The 21,057-nt window shown below is 48.6% G+C and overlaps 1 protein-coding gene across 1 annotated transcript in view; it reads right to left on the bottom strand.

Annotated features, from left to right (window-relative positions):
* Positions 1-21,057, bottom strand: part of acbd6 (acyl-CoA binding domain containing 6) — a 404,357-nt gene that overhangs the window by 200,447 nt on the left and 182,853 nt on the right. The window contains exon 6 of the mRNA XM_078407810.1: positions 16,143-16,203. Within this exon, the coding sequence (XP_078263936.1) occupies positions 16,143-16,203 (61 nt within the window). The remainder of the gene's footprint in view (positions 1-16,142; positions 16,204-21,057) is intronic.

Raw genomic sequence — 21,057 nt, 5'->3', positions numbered from 1 at the left:
TTGCTTGGTGCGTTGCACTCCTTAAATAAGGAGCCATTACAAGCATTGAGCCATGACCTGCACCCTGTTAGAGTTTCCCATTATACCGAATGGATAGGAAAGGTTGAGAAGGATATGGGGCGGCACGGTGGCGCAGCGGTAGAGTTGCTGCCTCACAGCGCCAGAGTCCTGGGTTCAATCCTGACTACGGGTGCTGTCTGTACAGAGTTTGTATGTTCTCCCCGTGACTGCGTCGGTTTTTTCCGGGTGCTCCGGTTTCCTCTCACACTCTAAAGATGTTCAGGTTTGTAGGTTAATTGGCTTTGGTAAATTGGGTGATCGTTGGTTGGCACGGACTCGGTGGGCCGAAGGGCCTGTTTCCGCACTCTATCTCTAAAGAAAACTAAACTAATGCAAGCAGGTGGGACTAGTGGAGTTGAGGCACCTTGGTCAGCACGGGCAAGTTGGGCTGTAGAGCCTGTCTCCATGCTGCACGACTCTATGACTCCAAATGTTGGCTTGTACCTGTTGTAATGGCACGCAGTGAGTTTCCCAGTGGGAACTGATTCCCTTTCATCCTTACTTCACCAGAGCTTTATGTGTAAGAAGGAACTACAGATGCTGGTTTAAACCAAAGACAGACACAAAAAGTTGGAGTAACTCAGCGGGACAGGCAGCATCTCTGGAAACAGAAAATAGGTGCAGGAGGAGGTCATTTGGCCCTTTGAGCCAGCACTGCCATTCATTATGATCATGGCTGATCATCCACAATCAGTAACCTGTGCCCAACTTCTCCCCATATCCCTTGATTCCACTGGCCCCTAGAGCTCTATCTAACTCTCTATTAAATCCATCCAGTGAATTGGCCTCCACTGCCCTGTGTGGCAGAGAATTCCACAAATTCACAACTCTCTGGGTGAAAAAATTTCTTCTCACCCCAGTTTTAAATGGCCTCCCCTTTATTCTTAGACTGTGGCCCTTGGATCTGGACTCGCCCAACATTGGGAACATTTTTCCTGCATCTAGCTTGTCCAGTCCTTTTATAATTTTATACGTCTCTATAAGATCCCCACTCATCCTTCTAAAGGAGAGAAGGAATGGGTGACGTTTCGGGTCGAGACCCTTCTTCAGGCTGGTTGGGGATAAGGGAAACGAGAGATGTAGACGATGATGTGGAGAGATAAAGAACAATGAATGAAACATATGCAAGAAAAGTAACGATGATAAAGGGAACAGGCCATTGTAAGCTGTGTGTAGGGTGAACATGAGAAGCTGGTGCGACCTGGGTGGGAGAGGGATAGAGAGAGAGAGGGAATGCCGGGGCTACCTGTAGTGAGAGAAATCAATATTCATACCGCTGGGCTGTAAGCTGCCCAAGCGAAATATGAGATGCTGTTCCTCCAATTTGCGTTTAGCCTCACTCTGACAATGGAGGAGACCAAGGACAGAAAGGTCAGTGTGGGGAATGGGAAGGAGAATTAAAGTGTTGACAACCGGGAGATCAGGTAGGTCCAGGCGGGCTGAGCGAAGGTGTTCTGTGAAACGATGGCCCAGTCTGCGTTTGGTCTCGCCGATGTATAAGAGACCACATCTTGAACGACGGATACATTAGATGAGGTTGGAGGAGTTGCAAGTGAACCTCTGCCTAACCTGAAAGGAATAATAGATCTGTGCTTTTATTTTTAAAAAACTTTGCTTCTTTAAACATGTGGTTCCAAAGGATCAACAGTGCAAGAATGACACACAAGTAAAAGACTATTCCTATTCCTGCGTCTTCTATCATAAGTCCATAAATTCTAGGAGCAGAATTAGGCCGTTCGGCCCATCAGGTCTACTCTGCCATTCGATCACGGCTGATCTATCTCTCCCTCCCAACCCCATTCTCCTTCTTTATTCCCATCATGCCTAACACCCGTACTCACAAGAATCTACCTATCAGCGCCTTAAAAAATATCCACTGACTTGGCCTCCACAGCCTCCTGTGGCAATGAATTCCACAGATTCACCAACCTCTGATTAAAGAAATTCCTCCTCATCTCCTTCCTAAAGGAACATCCTTTAATTCTGATGCTGTACCCTCTGGTCCTAGACTCTCCCACTAGCGGAAACATCCTCACAAATCTGCCATGGACATCATTTTACCCCTGAAATTAAAAAAAAAACAATAGCAAATCACAGAAAGAAACTACAATGTTTTTATTAATAGAAAAAAAATCAAAATATTGCCGGGAACACCATTACCTGCTAAAAGCAACCATATTATCCAGCACCGAAACACAAAGCTTTATATATATATTTATATATATATATCATTTTTTTTGGATAGGACAGGTGCTATCAGTTCCTAAAAAGAGGTTTTATTTCCAATTGTGTTTAAGTTACGCTCCTGCGGCAGGTCGAGATCTTCGCTGCTCTTTGCACCCCTCGACGACGACCTGCACAATTGAAGGGGTGGCCAGTAAGAGGTCCACTCGCGCCACGCCGACCGCGAGGTTTGACATCGTGGCCTCTCCCCGGGGGGGAGGTGGGCTTGGACAGTCCGCCAACGACGAAGCCCGCGTCTCCGGGCGCCGCCGGGTCCGCCCGGCGACAGGCGGGCGTGGCACGCGCTCCAGCTTCACGCCCCCAGCTCTCGCGCTCAGAGTCCGTGGCGTCGCTCGCGGGACGCCACTCTGGCGGGCGCGGGGAGAAAGGACGCAGAAAGGAAATTTGTTAGCAGCAATGAGCGTTGGCAGTCCTCAAGGATGCTTGCGTTGCCCGACTGCAAGGAACCGTTAGTCCCGTAATGTGGCACACCAGGGCAAACAAAGTCCCACCTCCGAAACTTGCAGCTTGAGTCGCAATGGTATCTTGAGCATACTGATCTGGCTTTAGTCTATGTACACAGTGGTAGTCAGACATTGTGTGATAGAGTTGGCACTATGTAATATCCTCCTCCTCTGAGCAGTAGTCCCGCCCCTAAAAGATATAAATGGCATTATTGAAAATAATTCACTGATGCACGCTCTTCATGTCTCAAGTAAAACATGTGGAATTAACAGTGATTCACTGATATCGTGCTATCTGACATGAAACTATTTTGTTAGTACAGTAAACCTTTGTTTTAACGGACCCCTTTAGAATGTATTTTGGTTACAGTGGACATCACTGCATCCTAATGGCTCTTTTACCTCGAGTCCCTTTATCAGATCAGGTTCATTACACAACACTAAATCCAGAATTGCCTTCTCCCTAATAGGCTCCAGTACAAGCAGTACAAGCTGTCCCCCCCCCCCCCATTTCCGACGCTACCCCTGACCCACAAGGTGCACCAACCAGCTCTTCTTCACCGACGGGTTGTGGTCGCGGATCACGTTGTAGGCCCTGGGGAGGGCGCTTTCTCCGGGCCGCCTCCACCTACAGGTTGCGCTCGGTCACCGCGGGGCTCCCTCCTACCTCACCAGCTGTGGCTTCACCCCGTCGGCTTCATCCACTCCCCTCTCCACCGCTTCCTCCACCCCCGGAGTTTAGCTACGTTTAGAGATACAGCGCGGAAACAGGCCCTTCGGCCCACCGAGTCCGCACCGACCAGCGATCCCCGCGCACTAACACCACCCTACACCCACTAGGGACAATTTACAATTTTACAGAAGCCAATTAACCTACAAACCTGCACGTCTTTGGAGTGTGGGAGGAAACCGGAGATCCCGGAGAAAACCCACGCAGGTCACGGGGAGAACGTCAGAATCGAAGCTGGATCTCTGCCGCCGTAAGGCAGCAACTCTACCGCTGCGCCACCGCGATGCCCACCGACATACTCCACCTTGAAAGATGTCGATGACCGCTGGGGAGGAGGTGGTGGTGGCGGCTTAGGAGCGGGGAGCGGACAACGCGAAGGCCGACAGGAAGAGGCGGCAGCTGGTGAGAGGGGAGGGAGCCCCACGGTGACCGAGCGCGTCCTGTCGGTGGAGGCGGCCGGAGGAAGGCATCCCTGGGGCTACAACGTGAGCCGCAACAACAGCCACCTTCCACCTTCCATGCGGGTAGCTGGTGAAGAAGGGGTCGTTGGTGAAGAAGGGGTCGTTGGTGAAGAAGGGCTCGCTGGTGAAGAAGGGCTCGCTGGTGAAGACCAGAGCCATCGGCACCTTGTCTTAAGGTGAAACGACACAAAGTGCTGGAGTAACTCAGCAGACTGAATCAGTCTGAAGGGTCCCAACCCGTATCGTCACCTATCAACGTTCTCTAACGATGCCGCCCGACCCGCTGAGTTATTCCAGCACTTTGTGTCCTTTTGCTTGTTAACCATTATCTGCAGTTCTTTGTTTCAGCTACATGCAATGATAACCCCTCACTCTGTTATAGCGGACAATCGGCAATAACAGACCCCATCCCCCACCATCCCCCTTGACCATTATAACAAGGGTTTACTGTATTCACATAAGCATTCACTTATTTTTCTTAATTAATATCATGTACTGCATTTTATAACATTAGATGAAACATATCAATGAAAAAAATATTAGTTTGATCAAAGCATTGCAGTCCTTTGAAATTGGATGGAAATTGAAATTCAATTGCAAACAACTTTTCCTTCATATCCTTATTGACACTTGAGGAAGCCATTTGGTCCATCGAGTACATACAAGCTCACAGAGCAAATCTGACTCTTAATTATCCTTGTTATCTACTTTCCCTGTTGTTCCATCACTCCCTCCACCACCTTGCTCCTGCCCTCTCCCCTCCACTCCCCTCCCTCCCCTGCTCATGTTCCCACCCCCTGCTCATGTTCCCCCCCACCCCACTCCCCTCCCTCCCCTGCTCCCACCCCCCACCCCCTGCTCTCTCCCACTCCCTCCCCCCACTCCCCTGCTCCCACCCCCTCCATCCCCCCATTCCCCTTCCCTCCCCCTCTGCCCTCCCTCCCCCTAACCCCCTCCCCTCACCCCCCCTTCCTCTCTTCTCCACCCCTCCCCCCTCCCCTCCCATCACAATATTTAAAAGACATTTAGACAGGTACATGGATAGGACAAGCGTAGAAGGATATGGATCAAGCGCAGGCAAGTGGGACTAATGGAGCTGGGCATCTTGGTCGGCACGGGTAAGTTGGGCCGAAAGGTCTTTTCCATGCTGTATGCCTCTATATCCCTTCCCCGACCACAATTTGTGCATCTTCTCTCCTTATCTCAAAGTCTTTTCTCTTATTTTCATCTCTGACCTTTCTTTACCCATCTGCCATCATCCTCCTCCTTCACCTGTATCCACCTATCACTTGCCAGGCTTTGTCCCACCCCACTGCAATCCATCTGATGAAGGGTCCCGACCCATAAACCTCACCTCTCCAGAGATGCTGCCTGACCTGCTGAGTTACTCCAGCACTCTGTGAAACGTCACCTATCCATGTTCTCCAGAGATGCTGCCTGACCCGCTGAGTTACTCCAGCACTCTGTGAAACGTCACCTATCCATGTTCTCCAGAGATGTTGCCTGACCCGCTGAGTTACTCCAGCACTCTGTGAAACGTCACCTATCCATGTTCTCCAGAGATGCTGCCTGACCTGCTGAGTTACTCCAGCACTCTGTGCCTTTTTCTAATTGAGCGCGTTGCTTGGTCGATGAGCATACCATTCCATAATTCAATATTGAACAAAGAAACTGATTTAAATCTGGCCGAGACAAATGTGCTGTACATAATGTTAATCAAAGAATAAATCTCAAGAGGGGAAAATAAAATCAGACATCAGTAAACATCATAACTTCCCAATTCTTCTTTCCAATGTACTTTTTCAGCTTACTCATCAGTTTTAGGAGCAGACTTAGGCCATCGTGTCCACTCCGCCGTTCAACCATGGCTGATCTATCTCTCTCCCTCTCAGCCCCATTCTCCTGCCTTCTCCCCATAACCCCTGACACCCGCACTAATCAAGAATCTGTCAATCTTCGCGTTAAAAATACCCAATGGCTTGGCCTCCACAGCCGTCTGCAGCAGTTTGTAATTAAATGAACACATAAGCATCCACATTAGCTTTAAAGATGAGCTTGATATTGCAGATACTGTTAGCGGATTCACAAATTTAAATTATTGGATTTTCAAAAACTGTGAAGAGAATTGTTACAACTGGCTGGATCCTTTTATCGTAGTCACGGAACTCAAAGCCAAGAACCTTCATACAGCTAAACGACTGAGAGGAAATAAGGTGGGATGATTAAGGTGGATTAACTTCCCAATAACCACTCTAGTCATAGTGTGACACAGCGTTGAAACAGGCCCTTTGACCCAATTTGCCCACACTGGCCAACATGTCCCAGCTACACTAGTCCCACCTGCCCGTGTTTGATCCATAACCCTCCAAACCTGTCCTATGCATGTACCTGTCTAACTGTTTCTTAAATGTTGCGATAGTCCCTGCCTCAACTACCTGCTCTGGCAGCTTGTTGCGACAATCCCTGCCTCAACTACCTCCTCTGGCAGGTTGTTGCGACAGTCCCTGACTCAACTACCTCCTCTGGCAGCTTGTTGCGATAGTCCCTGCCTCAACTACCTCCTCTGGCAGCTTGTTGCGACAGTCCCTGCCTCAACTACCTCCTCTGGCAGCTTGTTGCGATAGTCCCTGCCTCAACTACCTCCTCTGGCAGCTTGTTGCGACAGTCCCTGCCTCAACTACCTCCTCTGGCAGCTTGTTCCCTTTGTGTGCAAAAGTTAGGCCTCAGATTCCTCTTAAATCTTTTCCTCTTCACCTTAAACTTCTGTCCTCGATTCCCCTACTCTGGGCAATAGACTCTGTGCGTCTACCTGATCTATTCCTCTCATGCATTTATACACCTCTATAAGATCACCCCTTATCCTCCTGCGCTCCTGGAATAGAGTCCCAGCCTACTCAACCTCTCCCAATAGCTCAGACCCTCTAGTCCTGGCAACATCCTCGTAAATCCCCTCTGTACCCTTTCCAGCTTGACACCATCTTTCCTATAACATGGTGCACAAAACTGAACACAATACTCTAAATGTGGCCTCACAAACGTCTTATACAACTGCACTATGACCTCCCAACTTCTATACTTAATACTCTGGCTGGTGAACTGTTTCTTCTCTACACTGCCCTTTGTTTTAGTGATTGATAATGTTGACAACAGCTAAGTACAGCATAGAAATGGGCTCTTTGGCCCATCATGTTCACGCCGACCGTCTTTGCCCAATTACACTAATCATGTTCGCCAGCTTTAGGACTGCCCTCTATTTCTGCTGTGTTGACTATTTTAACTTGCCAGTTAAACTTGCGATTGATACTTTCAGAACATTAACAGTAGCGCATGCAGATATAATCCAGCACCACAGGCCCCAACAGTCTCATGAACCTGGTGCCACAGTGCCTTACACCACTCGAGACCCGGGTTTGTGTGAACTTTCCAGCAACAAATCCAGTACAGCACAGAAATGGGACCTTCGGCCCATCATGTTCAAGCCCAGTCGCCCAGTTGCTCTCATCCCACTTGCCTGCATGAAGACAGTCCATATTTCTGCTGTGCCCTGCTGGAATCCCCGAGCTTGTCTTTGTGTTTTGAGTGGAATGGACTTTGGTCACAAAGTAAACTTAATAGCTAGAAAAATAAATCAACTAAGATGAACGATTCAAGGCGAGGTTTAGGGTGGCACAGTGGCTCAGCAGGAGAGTTGCTGCCTTATAGCTGTGGAGACCCAGGTTTGATCGCGACTGGGGGGGGGGGGGGGGGGGGGTGTCTGTACAGAGTTTGCACGTTCTCCCTGTGACTGTGTGGACTTCCTCCGGGTGTTCTGGTTCCCTCCCACATTCCAAAGACGCGCAGGTTTGCAGGTTAATTGACTTCTGTAAATTGTCTCTAGTGTGTTGGACAGAACTAGTGTACAGCACAGGCTGGGTGGGCCGCAGGGCCTGTTTCTGCACTGTACCTCTAACTCGCTGGTCAGCACAGACTGGGTAGGCCACAGGGCCTGTTTCTGCACTGTACCCCCCCACTGGTCAGTACAGAATGGGTAGGCCACAGGCCCTGTTTCCGTGCTGTACCTCTAACTCGCTGGTCAGCACAGACTGGGTGGGCCACAGGGCCTGTTTCCGCGCTATACCTCCAACTCGCTGGTGGTGCAGCGGGTAGAACTGCTGTCTCACAGCGCCAGAGACCAGGGTTTGATCCTGACTACGGGTGCTGTCTGTACGGAGTTTGTACCTTCTCCCCGTGACCTGCGTGGGTTTTCTCCGGGAGCTCCAGTTTCCTCCCACACTCCAAAGACGTGCAGGTTTATAGATTGATTGGCTTTGGTAAAATTGTAAACTGTCCCTAGTGTGTGGAATAGTGCTGGTGCATGAGGTGATGGCTGGTCGGCACAGGATCTGTGGGCCAATGGGCCTGTGTCTGTGCTGTCTCTCACACTAAACTAAAGTCGTTGATGTATTTAAGGAACCACTATTTGCATTAGATTTCTTACATTGCAAACTACATTCTGAATCCAGTGGAAGATTATTAATAATTTTATAGAATGGGCCACATCATAACATTTTTAATTAAATGTAAATGGGGATATCGTGAATGTCTCACCAACTGTGTCATGACTGGAATTATCAGGAGCAAATTGAAAAATTGGCACAATACTAACGAACCAAATATAATTCAGAGAGGCAGATTGCGTCTGATTATTTTTGCCAAGTGGATTGTGGAAATGCTCAGGACAATACTCATGCTTCCAAAAGGTGTAAGCAGAGGTTGGACAATCTTGGATTCTTTTCTCTGGAGCATCAGAAGCTGAGGGGAGACCTCTTTCAGTCAGAGAGTTGTGAATCTGTGGAATTCTCTGCCTCAGAAGGCAGTGGAGGCCAATTCTCTGAATGCATTCAAGAGAGAGCTAAATAGAGCTCTTAAGGATAGCGGAGTCAGAGGGGATGGGGAGAAAGCAGGAACGGGGTACTGATTGAGAATGATCAGCCATGATCACATTGAATGGTGGTGGTGCTGGTTCGAAGGGCCGAATGGCCTCCTCCTGCACCTATTGTCTATTGTCTATTTATTTTTCACACAGAGGGGGGTGGGGGCCTGGAACGTGCTGCCAGGGGTGGTGGTGGAGGCAGATATGATAGTGGTGTTTAAGAGGCTTTTGGATAGGCATGTGGAGATGCAGGGAATGGGGGGATATGGATCACAGCCTCCAGGCAGTGGAGGTTAGTTTAACCTGGTATCATGTTCAGCACAGACATTGTGGCCTGTAACTGTGTTGGACTGTCTATGTATGTAATCCATCAAAATGTAACCGAAGATAGACACAAAGTGCTACAAGATTTCACTGAAGATAAACCCAAATCTCTCCAGAGCTGCTCTGTCTGGCTGAGTTACTCCAGCACTGTGTGTCTATCTTCAGTGAAAAGCAGCATCTACAACTCTTCCCCACACATAAGATGTCACTAAATGCCACTATCTTAGCTCAAAGACAAGGACTCACTAGTCGCCTAAATAATCGCCCAACTGGGACAGGGCCTTAAGTCTGTAATAGATGGACGGGCCTCAACTACGCCTGTGTGGACTGACGTCAAAAACGCCGCTCATCTTCCAGCGGGGGGGAAGGAGGGGCACCGGTCCTCCCAGCGGGGGGGGGGGGGCGGGTGAGTGGGGGCACCGGTCCTCCCAGCGGGGGGGGGGGGTGGGGGAGCGGGTGAGGGAGGGGTGCTGGTCCTCCCAGCGGGGGAGCGGGTGAGGGAGGGGCGCCGGTCCTCCCGGGGGGGGGGGGGGAGGTGTGGGTGAGTGGGTGAGGGAGGGGTGCCGGTCCTCCCAGCGGGGGGGGGGGGGGAGCGTATATATTAAAGTTAGCTCCCCCCATCATTGGCCGCAACTCCCGTCACTCTGGCGGGTCCCGCCCCCGTCGGTCATCGTGCCCCCCCCCCCATTGGCCGCCACTCGGGCGGGCCACATTGTGACGCCACACGCTGAACATGGCAAGCATCGATTTAATAAGGTAATGTTTACACTTTACAATCTCTCTAACTTGAAAAATATAAGATCAATTTGAATGAAACGTGGATGAAGGTGTCCCCAGGGCTGAGGTGAGAAAATTGGTGCTAAAATTGTCGCGCTATCATGTACCGTTTTTTTATCATGTACCTTTTTTTGTGGAGGAGGAGGGGGACGTAGGTTGACTTTGGTTGTGGCCTCTGTGGTGGTACGTTGCCGTAGGTGCGGTCGTAGGTGGACGTTCTACTTGCGACGATTGGGTCGCCGGTTGTCGGTAGCTTGCCGTAGGCTAGGTGGTAGGTTGTTGTGGCTTGTTGTACACATCGTTGTAGGGCGGTCCAGTCACCGTTTTTTCGGCGACCCGCTACGACTATGACAGTCGCCGGCAGTCGCCTTAAAAACGCCTAACTGGGACAGGGCCTTTAGTGGGTGAGTGGGGCACAGTTTCCTCCAACACTCCAGAGTTTGGAACTTGCCTGGCCCTCCATCTTCTGATTCACTGCTCCTACACCTCAGTAAAAGATCGTACATTGTCCCTAGTGTGTGTAGGGTGTGTGGGGTGGTCACTGGTCTGTGTGGACTGGGTGGGCTTGTTTCCATGCTGTATCTCTGAACTAAACTAGACGGTTGTCTACCCGATCTACATCACGGTGGTGGCACAGGTTTTGTCCGGGTGCTCCGGTTTCTTCCCACATGGCTTCGGCAAAAGATTGTAAAAGATTGTAATTTGTCCCTCGTGTGTGTAGGATAGTGTTAGTGTACGGGGATTGCTGGTCAGCGCAGACTCAGTGGGCCGAAGGGCCTGTTTCTGTACTGTATCTCCAAACTGAACTAAACTCCGTCTACCCCACCAACTGCACTGTCCACAGGCCCCAAATGCTGGAGTGTCTCAGCAGGACAGGCGGCATCTCTGGAGAGAAAGAATGGGTGACGTTTCGGGTCGAGACCCTTCCCTACCCATGCAACTCTCTACCCCATGCATGACCATGGGCACAAAAAGCTGGAGTAACTCAGCGGGACAGGCGGCCTCTCTGGAGAGAAAGAATGGCTGACGTTTCGGGTCATATCCATGCCACTCTCTACCCCATGCATGACCATGGGCACAAAAAGCTGGAGTAACTCAGCGGGACAGGCAGCATGGGTGACGCACATGGGCGGCCATCTTGAGAGCAGGTGAAGGCGATTGAATTCCTCTCGATGGCTCAGTAACACTCACTCTGCGCTGAAATGCCTCCACTGGGACATCAGCTCGGCAGCGGGGGACAACGCTTAGCTCAGTCTCTCTGCAGTCGCTATTCGACAGCGCGCGCGCACAGTGTTGTTACCAGGGTATGCATCGCCACACAACCTTCCATCGTTATCTTGGCAGGAGATGATTAATGGGGCCGGGGTGGGGAGAATGTCATGGAAGACTGATTCCTGTGTTACCTGATACCGACTACAAATAGTTAGATAAACAGCAGGGATAATCCATCCCCTGCAAACTGCCCAAACCACATTTCTAATCTTAAACGGCACCAATTACAAGGGAGAGTGGCCATAACCACAGGGCGTTAAACAAAGGGCGGATTCAATGCCAAACGGAATAAATCCCTCTCTTTGGTAAAGGGAATAACGCAGTCTTGTGGTTTGATGATGTAGGCTTTACCACAGGTTTTGTACCGTAACAAGATTCAAATATAAAGGTTAACTCTGTCCCTTGGGTATAAATGGCATTTAAATAAGCACTGAGTACACAGCAATGTCGTACTTTAGTCTGCCTTGGCCTACGCCGTTCCCCGGTTGTCAGGTGACATCTGTATGGAGTTTGTATGTTCCACCCTGTGACCACCTAGGTTTTGTCCGCGTGCACCCACACTCCAAAGATGTGCAGGTTTGTAGATTAAATGGCTTTGGTACCTTGAAATAATGTCCCTAGTGTGTAGGATTGGGCTAGTATATCACTGGTCAGCGTGGACTCGGTGAGCCAAAGGGCCTGTTACCGTTCTGTATCTCTAAAGTGTAGTCTCGATACATCACCTATCCATGTTCTCCAGGAGATGCCTGACCCGCTGAGTTACTCCAGCACTCTGTGAAACGTCACCTATCCATGTTCCCCAGAGATGCTGCCTGACCCGCTGAGTTACTTCAGCATGCTGTGGCTTCATTCGAAGGACCATTGGGCAAGAAACTTCAAATATAAATAAGAAGCAGAGGAGTGCAGGTGTTAAAACCTAGATCAAAATTAGTCTAGTTTAGTTTAGAGTGGGAAACAGGCCCTTCGGCCCAACGAGTTCGCACTGACCATCGATCCTCGCACACCTACACTATCCTACACATTAGGAACAATTTACTCATACACCAAGCCAATTAACCTACAAACCTGCACATCTTGGGAGGAAACCGAAGATCTCGGAGAAACCCACGCGAACGTACAAACTCCTTACAGACAGCACCCGTAGTCAGGATTGAACCCGGGTCTGTGGTGCTGTAAGGCAGCAACTAAACACTAGTGGGCACCACCGTGCCGCCCATAAAATGGTTGGCAACTTCCACAGAGGGGACCGATTACATCACAAATTAGATGTGGGCCCTTTGCCAAAACTGGGAAAAAAACTGTATTTTAGGAAAGGAATAAACAAAAAGGTTGGATTGTGAAAACATCAGAGATTAGCTGAAGCGTGATAATGTAGTCTCATTAATTTAACCACGTCTCAATTTCACCTCTCCCAAAATACACAGACACAAATAGACACAGGCAGACACATAAACACACACAGGCAGACACACACACACACAGGCAGACACACACACACCCACACAGGCAGACACACACACACACATGGGCAGACACACACACCCACGCAGGCAAACACACACACACACGGAGGCAGACACACACACAGACACACGCACACACACATGGGCAGACACACACACACACATGCAGACACACACACAGGCAGACACACATACACACACACACAGGCAGACACACACAGACAAACACACACACACACACACGGGCAGACACACACACAGGCAGACACACACACACAGGCAGACACACACACGGGCAGACACACACACGGGCAGACACACACACGGGCAGACACACACACGGGCAGACACACACACACACACACACACACGGGCAGACACACACACGGGCAGACACACACACACACACACACACACGGGCAGACACACACACAGGCAGACACACACACACACAGGCAGACACACACAGACAAACACACACACACACACACGGGCAGACACACACACACACACACACGGGCAGACACACACACAGGCAGACACACACACGGGCAGACACAGACACACACACAGGCAGGCACACACAGGCAAACACACAGGCAGGCACACACACACACACACACACACAGGCAGGCACACGCACACACACACACACACACACACACACACAGGCAGACACACACACACAGGCAGGCACACACACACAGGCAGGCACACACAGAGGGACAGAGAGAGACATGTTGTTTTGGTCTATACTATCCAGTTGTTCAAATTTGGTTTACTGGCCTTCAGAATAATTCTGGATTTTTTTGAGGATGTGACAAGTAAAATGGATGAAGGAGAGCCAGTGGATGTAGTGTATCTAGACTTTCAGAAAGCCTTTGATAAGGTCCCACAAAGATTAGTGGGCAAAAGTCGAGCAGATGGTATTGGGGGTAGGGTGTTGACATGGATAGAAAATTGGTTGGCAGACAGGAAGCAAAGAGTAGGAGTAAACAAGTCCCTGTCAGAATGGCAGGCAGTGGCGAGTGGAGTGCCGCAAGGCTCGGTGTTGGGACCGCAACTATTTACAATATATATTAATCATTTAGATGATGGAATTAGAAGCAACACTAGCAAGTTTGCAGATGACACAAAGCTGGGTGGCAGTGTGAACTGTGAAGAGGATGTTAGGAGGTTGCAGGGTGACTTGGACAGGTTGAGTGAGTGGGCAGATGCATGGCAGATGCAGTATAATGTAGATAAATGTGAGGTTATCCACTTTGGCGGCAAAAACAAGGAGGCAGATTATTATCTCAATGGTGTCAGATTAGAAATAAGGGAAGTACAACGAGACCTGGGTGTCCTTGTACACCAGTCACTGAAAGTTGGCGTGCAGGTACAGCAGGCAGTGAAGAAAGCTAATGGCATGTTGGCCTTCATAACGAGCGGATTTGAGTACAGGAGTAAAGAGGTCCTTCTGCAGTTGTACAGGGCCCTGGTGAACCCACATCTGGAGTATTGTGTGCAGTTTTGGTCTCCCAATTTGAGGAAGGATATCCTTGCTATTGAGGCAGTGCAGCGTAGTTTCACGAGGTTAATCTCCGGGACTGTCAAATGAGGAAAGATTGGAAATGGCGGGACTGTCAAATGAGGAAAGATTGGAAAGACTAGGCTTGTATTCACTGGAATGTAGAAGGATGAGAGGGGATCTTATAGAAACATATAAAATTATAAAAGGACTGGACGAGCTAGATGCACAAAAAATGTTCCCAATGTTGGGGGAGTCCAGAACCAGGGGCTACGGTCTAAGAATAAAGGGGAGGCCATTTAAAACTGAGGTGAAAAAAAACATTTTCACCCAGAGAGCTGTGAATTTGTGGAATTCTCTGCCACAGAAGGCAGTGGAGGCCAATCCACTGGATGAATTTAAGAGAGAGTTGGATAGAGCCATAGGGGCTAGTGGAATGAAGGGATATGGGGAGAAGGCAGGCACGGGTTATTGATTGTGGGTGATCAGCCACGATCACAATGAATGGCGGTGCTGGCTCGAAGGGCCAAATGGCCTCCTCCTGCACCTATTTTCTATGTTTCTATGCAAACGAAACAAAGGGATTTCAAATCAAAATCAATAAGAATGCCCACACTGCAGACTCCACTAAAACAAGACAGAAGGCTCTCAGAGTTTTGTCCAATGGGACTGCCTGACAGAACACACAATATGCACAGACTTCAAACCGTGATTGAGTCTATTTGGTCAATATTTCACTTTGCGTAATTACGGTTTGCGTAAGTTTTGATTACGCAAATCTTTGTTCACCACAATAGTAATTCCAAAGATAGAAGCAAAATGCTGGAGTAACTCAGCGGGTCAGGCAGCATCTCTGGAGAAAAGGAATGGGTGACGTTTCGGGTAGAGACCCTTCTTCAGACTGGCTTTCAGACCCTTCTTCCATCTGAAGAAGGGTCTCGACCCTAAAAGGTCACCTACTCCTTTTCTCCAGGGATGCTGTCTGCCCCACTGAGTTACTCCAGCATTTTGTGTCTATCTTCGATTTAAACCAGCACCTGCAGTTCCTTACTACACAACATTAATTTCAGTTCCTTTATTCATTAAATTCAATGACTTGTAATCATCTTAAGTTTCTATTTGACCTTCTTTCATTAATTGGCAAAATAAAGATGAGATTTATTGGCAGATAAAAAAGATGTATTGTGGTTTGTTTAACTAAGCATTGATTTCAGGCATATGTAGGGAGACAGAACAGAAAGTCTCCAACTATACCACTCTCAATGCCAGAGATAAATATATTAAACGCACACCCCAGGTGAGTATTATACTCTGTGAGAAGTTCATAAGTTCCAGGAGCAGAATTAGGCCATTCGGCCCATCAAGTCTATGCCATTCAATCATGGCTGATATATCTTTCCCTCTCAACCCCATTCTCCTGCTTTCTCCCCGTAACCCCTGACACCCGCACTAATCAAAATCTATCAATCTCCGCCTTAAAAATACCCCAAAACTTGGCCTCCTCATCCGTCTGTGGCAGTGAATTCCACAGAGTCACCACCCTCTGACGAAAGAAATTCCTCCTCTTCTCCTTTCTAAGTGGAAACATCCTCTTCACATCCACTCTCTCCAGGCTGCTCACTATTCGGTAAGTTTCAATGTGTTTTTAGACATGTTTTTCAGACATCCTTCTCAAGTCTCATCCTTCTAAACTCCAGCGAGTACAGGCCCAGTGCTGTCAAACGCTCATCATAGGTTAACCCACTCATTCCTGGGATCATTCTTGTAAATCGCCTCTCCATGCCAGCACAACCCTCCTCAGATACCAGGCCCAAAGTTTGACTCTCTTTCCATAATTGCCAATCTTTACATAATAGCTAAGGCAGAGGAGACAGGAAGCAATTTTATATTCAAGGTTAAATTAAATGCAAGAATTGGCTGGGAAAAGCATTAAACACCAAACTTACCCTTTCAATTTTTTCATCCAGCATCTTGAAGAACTCTTGCTGACTGTCTGAAGTGTGAATACTAAAAGGAATATTTAAAAATAAATGTTTTAAAAATATTCGACACAGTTGAAGGAACTTGCACATTGATATTTCCGCTTTTCCACCGTGTTTTGTTCCAGGTTCAGTATAAGCCTTCTCTATTAGCCTTCAAGAGCCGGGCGACACAGTGGCGCAGCGGTAGAGTTGCTGCCTCACAGCGCCAGAGACCTGGGTTCGATCCTGGCTACAGGTGCTGTCTATACGGTGTTTGCTCATTCTCCCTGTAACTGCGTGGGCTTTCACCAGGTTCTCTGCTTTCCTCCCACGCTCCAATAGACAATAGGTGCAGGAGGAGGCCATTCGGCCCTTCGAGCCAGCACCGCCATTCAATGTGATCATGGCTGATCATTCTCAATCAGTACCCCGTTCCTACCTTCTCCCCATACCTCCAAAGACATGCAGGTCTGCCGGTTAATTGGCCTCTGCAAATTGTTCCCCGTGCTCTCGGATGGAACTGGTGCGTGCGTGATCGTGGGTTGGTCGCGTGGAACTGGTGCGTGGGTTGGTCGGCATGGACTCGGTGGGCCTATTTCCACATTGCACCTCTAAACTAAACTCTAAACTTGCGAGTTTGTAGGTTAATTAGTCATACAGCATGGAAACAGGCCCATGCTGACCAAAATGATGCCCCATCGACACTAATCCCACCTGCCTGCATTTGGCCCATATCCTTCGAAACTATTTCTATCCATATACCTGTCCAATTAAATGGTCGCTAGAAATGGTCCCTATTATGTTTAGTTTAGTTTAGTTTATTTGTCATTCCACTCCTTACAGATCATGCAACAAATGGGACAAAGTGCCTCCAAGGCCCGACATAGAGCAATACAAATGCAAAACATATAGTCAGGGGTGTAACATATATGTAGGGATGGATGAGAAAGTGAGATTACATAGAACTAGTGGTAAAGGGCAATCAGTGGTCAGTTATTGGCTCGTTGGGCCTATAGGCTGTTTTCATGCTGTATCTCTAAAGGTTCTACTGGGCAAGGCTGCAAACATTCCTATTGAGGGCAACGTCACTAGGAAAATGTATTTAATCGTGCTTGGACATGTAGTGTCCAACAAAACATAAGGTTCTGTCGCTGAACCAGCTCAAGGCTGGCTGCCTTTCCAGATAACAAAGAAAGGTATGAAGAGAACTGCCTGTCAAGATCACTGCACCTCAATTGTCCAGTGAGCATTCTACGTTCTGTGAGAAGATTCCAAACATATCACGCCATTAAAACATGGAAGAAAATCCGGACCTAAATCAATGCTCATATGGCACACCACTCTGTCCTTTATCAGATATGACAATAGACAATAGGTGCAGGAGGAGGCCATTCGGCCCTTCGAGCCACCACCGCCATTCAATGTGATCATGGCTGATCATTCTCGATCAGTACCCTGTTCCTGCCTTCTCCCCATACCCCCTGACTCCACTGTCCTTATGAGCTCTATCTAGCTCTCTCTTGAATGCATTCAGAGAATTGGCCTCCACTGCCTTCTATTGCCATGTCAACCATCAGTATAACCACAACAAATAGCACTTCAGGCATTTCAACACTATCCTGGTCACAGTGCAGATGTTTGGAGATTAAAAGTCGTGAGTGGATTTATTTTCAAAAGTGCTATTTAAATGAACAGAGAGGTGTCGCGAGTTCACTGTTAGACTTCACTGTGACTTTTACTTCAGTTTAGTTTAGAGATACAGCCCTTCGGCCCACCGAGTCCGTGCACTATCCTACACGCATTGGGGACAGTACACACTTACACCAAGCCAATGAACCAACAAAGCTGTACGTCTTTGGAGTGTGGGATGAACCCGAAGATCTTGGAGAAAACCCAGGCAGGTCACGGGGTGAACGTGCAAACTCCATACAAACAGCACTCGAAGTCGGGATGGCGCTGCGAGGCAGCAACTCTACCGCTGCGCCACCGTGATATTAAAAAAAGCACTATTTTTACTACTGAGGGAGTCAGACATCACGAATGTAATCAAAATATGGGATTGATCCAACATGGATTATAAACTGAGACAGCTTGGTCCAGTATCTTTTACATCATTGGTAGACGGCAGTAAATAGCAAAGTTGCCGATTATACAACTATTGAATAATTAGTCTTTATTTGGGCAAATAAAAAGGCCAACTGAAACAAGTTGCGATCTCTGTGCAACGCAATAATTTAGTTTAGTTTAAAAATACAGCATGGAAACGGGTTGTTCAACCCATCGACCCGCGTTCAATAGACAATAGGTGCAGGAGGAGGCCATTCAGCCCTTCGAGCCAGCACCGCCATTCAATGCGATCATGGCTGATCACTCTCAATCAGTACCCCGTTCCTGCCTTCTTCCCATACCCCCTCACTCCGCTATCCTTAAGAGCTCTATCCAGCTCTCTCTTGAAAGCATCCAACGAACTGGCCTCCACTGCCTTCTGAGGCAGAGAATTCCACACCTTCACCACTCTCTGACTGAAAAAGTTCTTCCTCATCTCCGTTCTAAATGGCCTACCCCTTATTCTTAAACTGTGGCCCCTTGTTCTGGACTCCCCCAACATTGGGAACATGTTTCCTGCCTCTAATGTGTCCAATCCCCTAATTATCTTATATGTTTCAATAAGATCCTCCCTCATCCTTCTAAATTCCAGTGTATACAAGCCTAATTGCTCCAGCCTTTCAACATACGACACTCCCGCCATTCCGGGAATTAACCTAGTGAACCTACGCTGCACGCCCTCAATAGCAAGAATATCCTTCCTCAAATTTGGAGACCAAAACTGCACACAGTACTCCAGGTGCGGTCTCACCAGGGCCCAGTACAACTGTAGAAGGACCTCTTTGCTCCTATACTCACTTCTACGTTATCCCACTTTCTCTTCCGCTCCCTGTAAACGAAGGGCAGTTTACGGAAGGCAGTCAACCTACAAACCCGGACATCTTCTAGGACTTTGAAGGACACTGGAGCAAACCCACACAGTCACAGGGAGAACGTGCAAACTCTACACAGACAGCATCTGGGGTCAGGATCGAACCTTGGTCCCTGGGGCTATGACGCTGTGCTCTACCAGCTGTGCCACTGTGCAACGCAGAGCAATAAATACACCCTGCTCTGTAAGAAAGAGTGTTGATAGTCAACATTTAAACCCCCTTTACCCCACCGACACATTACATTTTACTCCCGATCAACCTGCACTCATACAGTCATACAGCACGGAAATAGGCCCTTCAGCCCAACTTGCCCACACTGTCTAGCTGGTATTGCATTTACATAGAGCCTTATCATCACTTTGTGGCTTAACCATGGAATTTCCTCACTTCTTGCTTCATTTAGTGGTTCTTGTCTCGGTTCATCCTGAACAGAGGACTGAGATCTACGGGCTGTTCCCAGGGACGCATTCAGAGACTGATATCGAGTGCCGCTGGAAGGTCACCAACTCAGTGAAAGACGCTCTTTGGTCTGCCCGAGCTTTGTTGACCTCCCAGCGGAGCGAGCTGTCCTTGGGGGAATGTTGCCGACTGGCCCGCTGCAGACTGCAGGAGTACGTGCTGAGGGACGCACTGAAGCTTGGTGCAGCCAATGCCAAGGCCCTGTGGGGGAGGGCCACAGTCTAGGGTCCTTCTGCTGCTGGACATGGGGGGGGGCAGGGTGTGGTGGAGACGCCCCGCAAAGTGAAGGGATATCACCCCAGGGTCCACATGAGTGGCAAGGGTGGGTGGTATAAGAATAGTCAGCGACACAGAGACTGAGTGCGACACAGTGGTGGAGTTGCTGTCTCACAGCGCCAGAGTCTGACTACGGGTGCAGTCTGTACGGAGTGTTTACGCTCTCCCCGTGACCTCCGGGTTTCCTGGTACCTTCCAAAGACGTGGAGGTCTGTAGGTTAATTGGCCTCTGTAAATTATCCCTCGTGTGTTGGAGAGAACTAGTGTACGGGTGAATGCGGTCAGCGAGGGACGCGGTGGGCCGAAGGGCTTGTTTCCACGTTGTATCTCTAAACTAACCTAAAGTACCGAATATAACTCTAATGAATATATGGAAAGCCGAGAATGTCTGTAGAGTTTTTGGCTTGTACCTATTTTTGTATTTTGAATAAACTTTATTTTTGAGGGGAAAAAAAACAATTGTTTCATTGACCCATGTATAAAACATTCACAATAAACATATCAGAAGACACAATAGACAACAGACAATAGGTGCAGGAGGAGGCCATTCGGCCCTTCGAGCCAGCACCACCATTCAATGTGATCATGGCTGATCATTCTCAATCAGTACCCCGTTCCTGCCTTCTCCCCATACCCCCTGACTCCGCTATCCTTAAGAGCTCTATCTAGCTCTCTCTTGAATGCATTCAGAGAATTGGCCTCCACTGCCTTCTGAGGCAGAGAATTCCACAGATTCACAACTGAAAAAGTTTTTCCTCATCTCCGCTCTAAATGGCCTGCCTACCCCTTATTCTTAAACTGTGGCCCCCTGGTTCTGGACTCCCCCAACATTGGGAACATGTTTTCTGCCTCTAACGTGTCCAACCCCTTAATAATCTTATACGTTTCGATAAGATCCCCTCTCATCCTTCTAAGCCTTGTACCAAAGTGTAATTAGACACAATAGACAATACGTGCAGGAGGAGGCCCTGAAGAAGACACAATCACCTTTAGATCCTTAGATGGAAACAAAAAGCTGGAGTAACTCAGCGGGACAGGCAGCATCTCTGGCGAGAAGGAATGGGTGACGTTTCGGGTCGAGACCCTTCTTCAGACTTAGAGTCAGGGGAAAGGGAAATGAGAGATATAGACGGTGAGATCAAACAAATGAATGAAAGATATGCGAAAAAGTAATGATGACAAAGGAA

This window comes from Rhinoraja longicauda, chromosome 11 (genome assembly GCF_053455715.1).
Source record: "Rhinoraja longicauda isolate Sanriku21f chromosome 11, sRhiLon1.1, whole genome shotgun sequence".
In the NCBI taxonomy this organism is placed as follows: domain Eukaryota; kingdom Metazoa; phylum Chordata; class Chondrichthyes; order Rajiformes; family Arhynchobatidae; genus Rhinoraja; species Rhinoraja longicauda.
The sequence above is the reverse complement of the archived record's forward strand: the minus strand, read 5'-3'. Positions and strand labels throughout refer to the sequence as shown.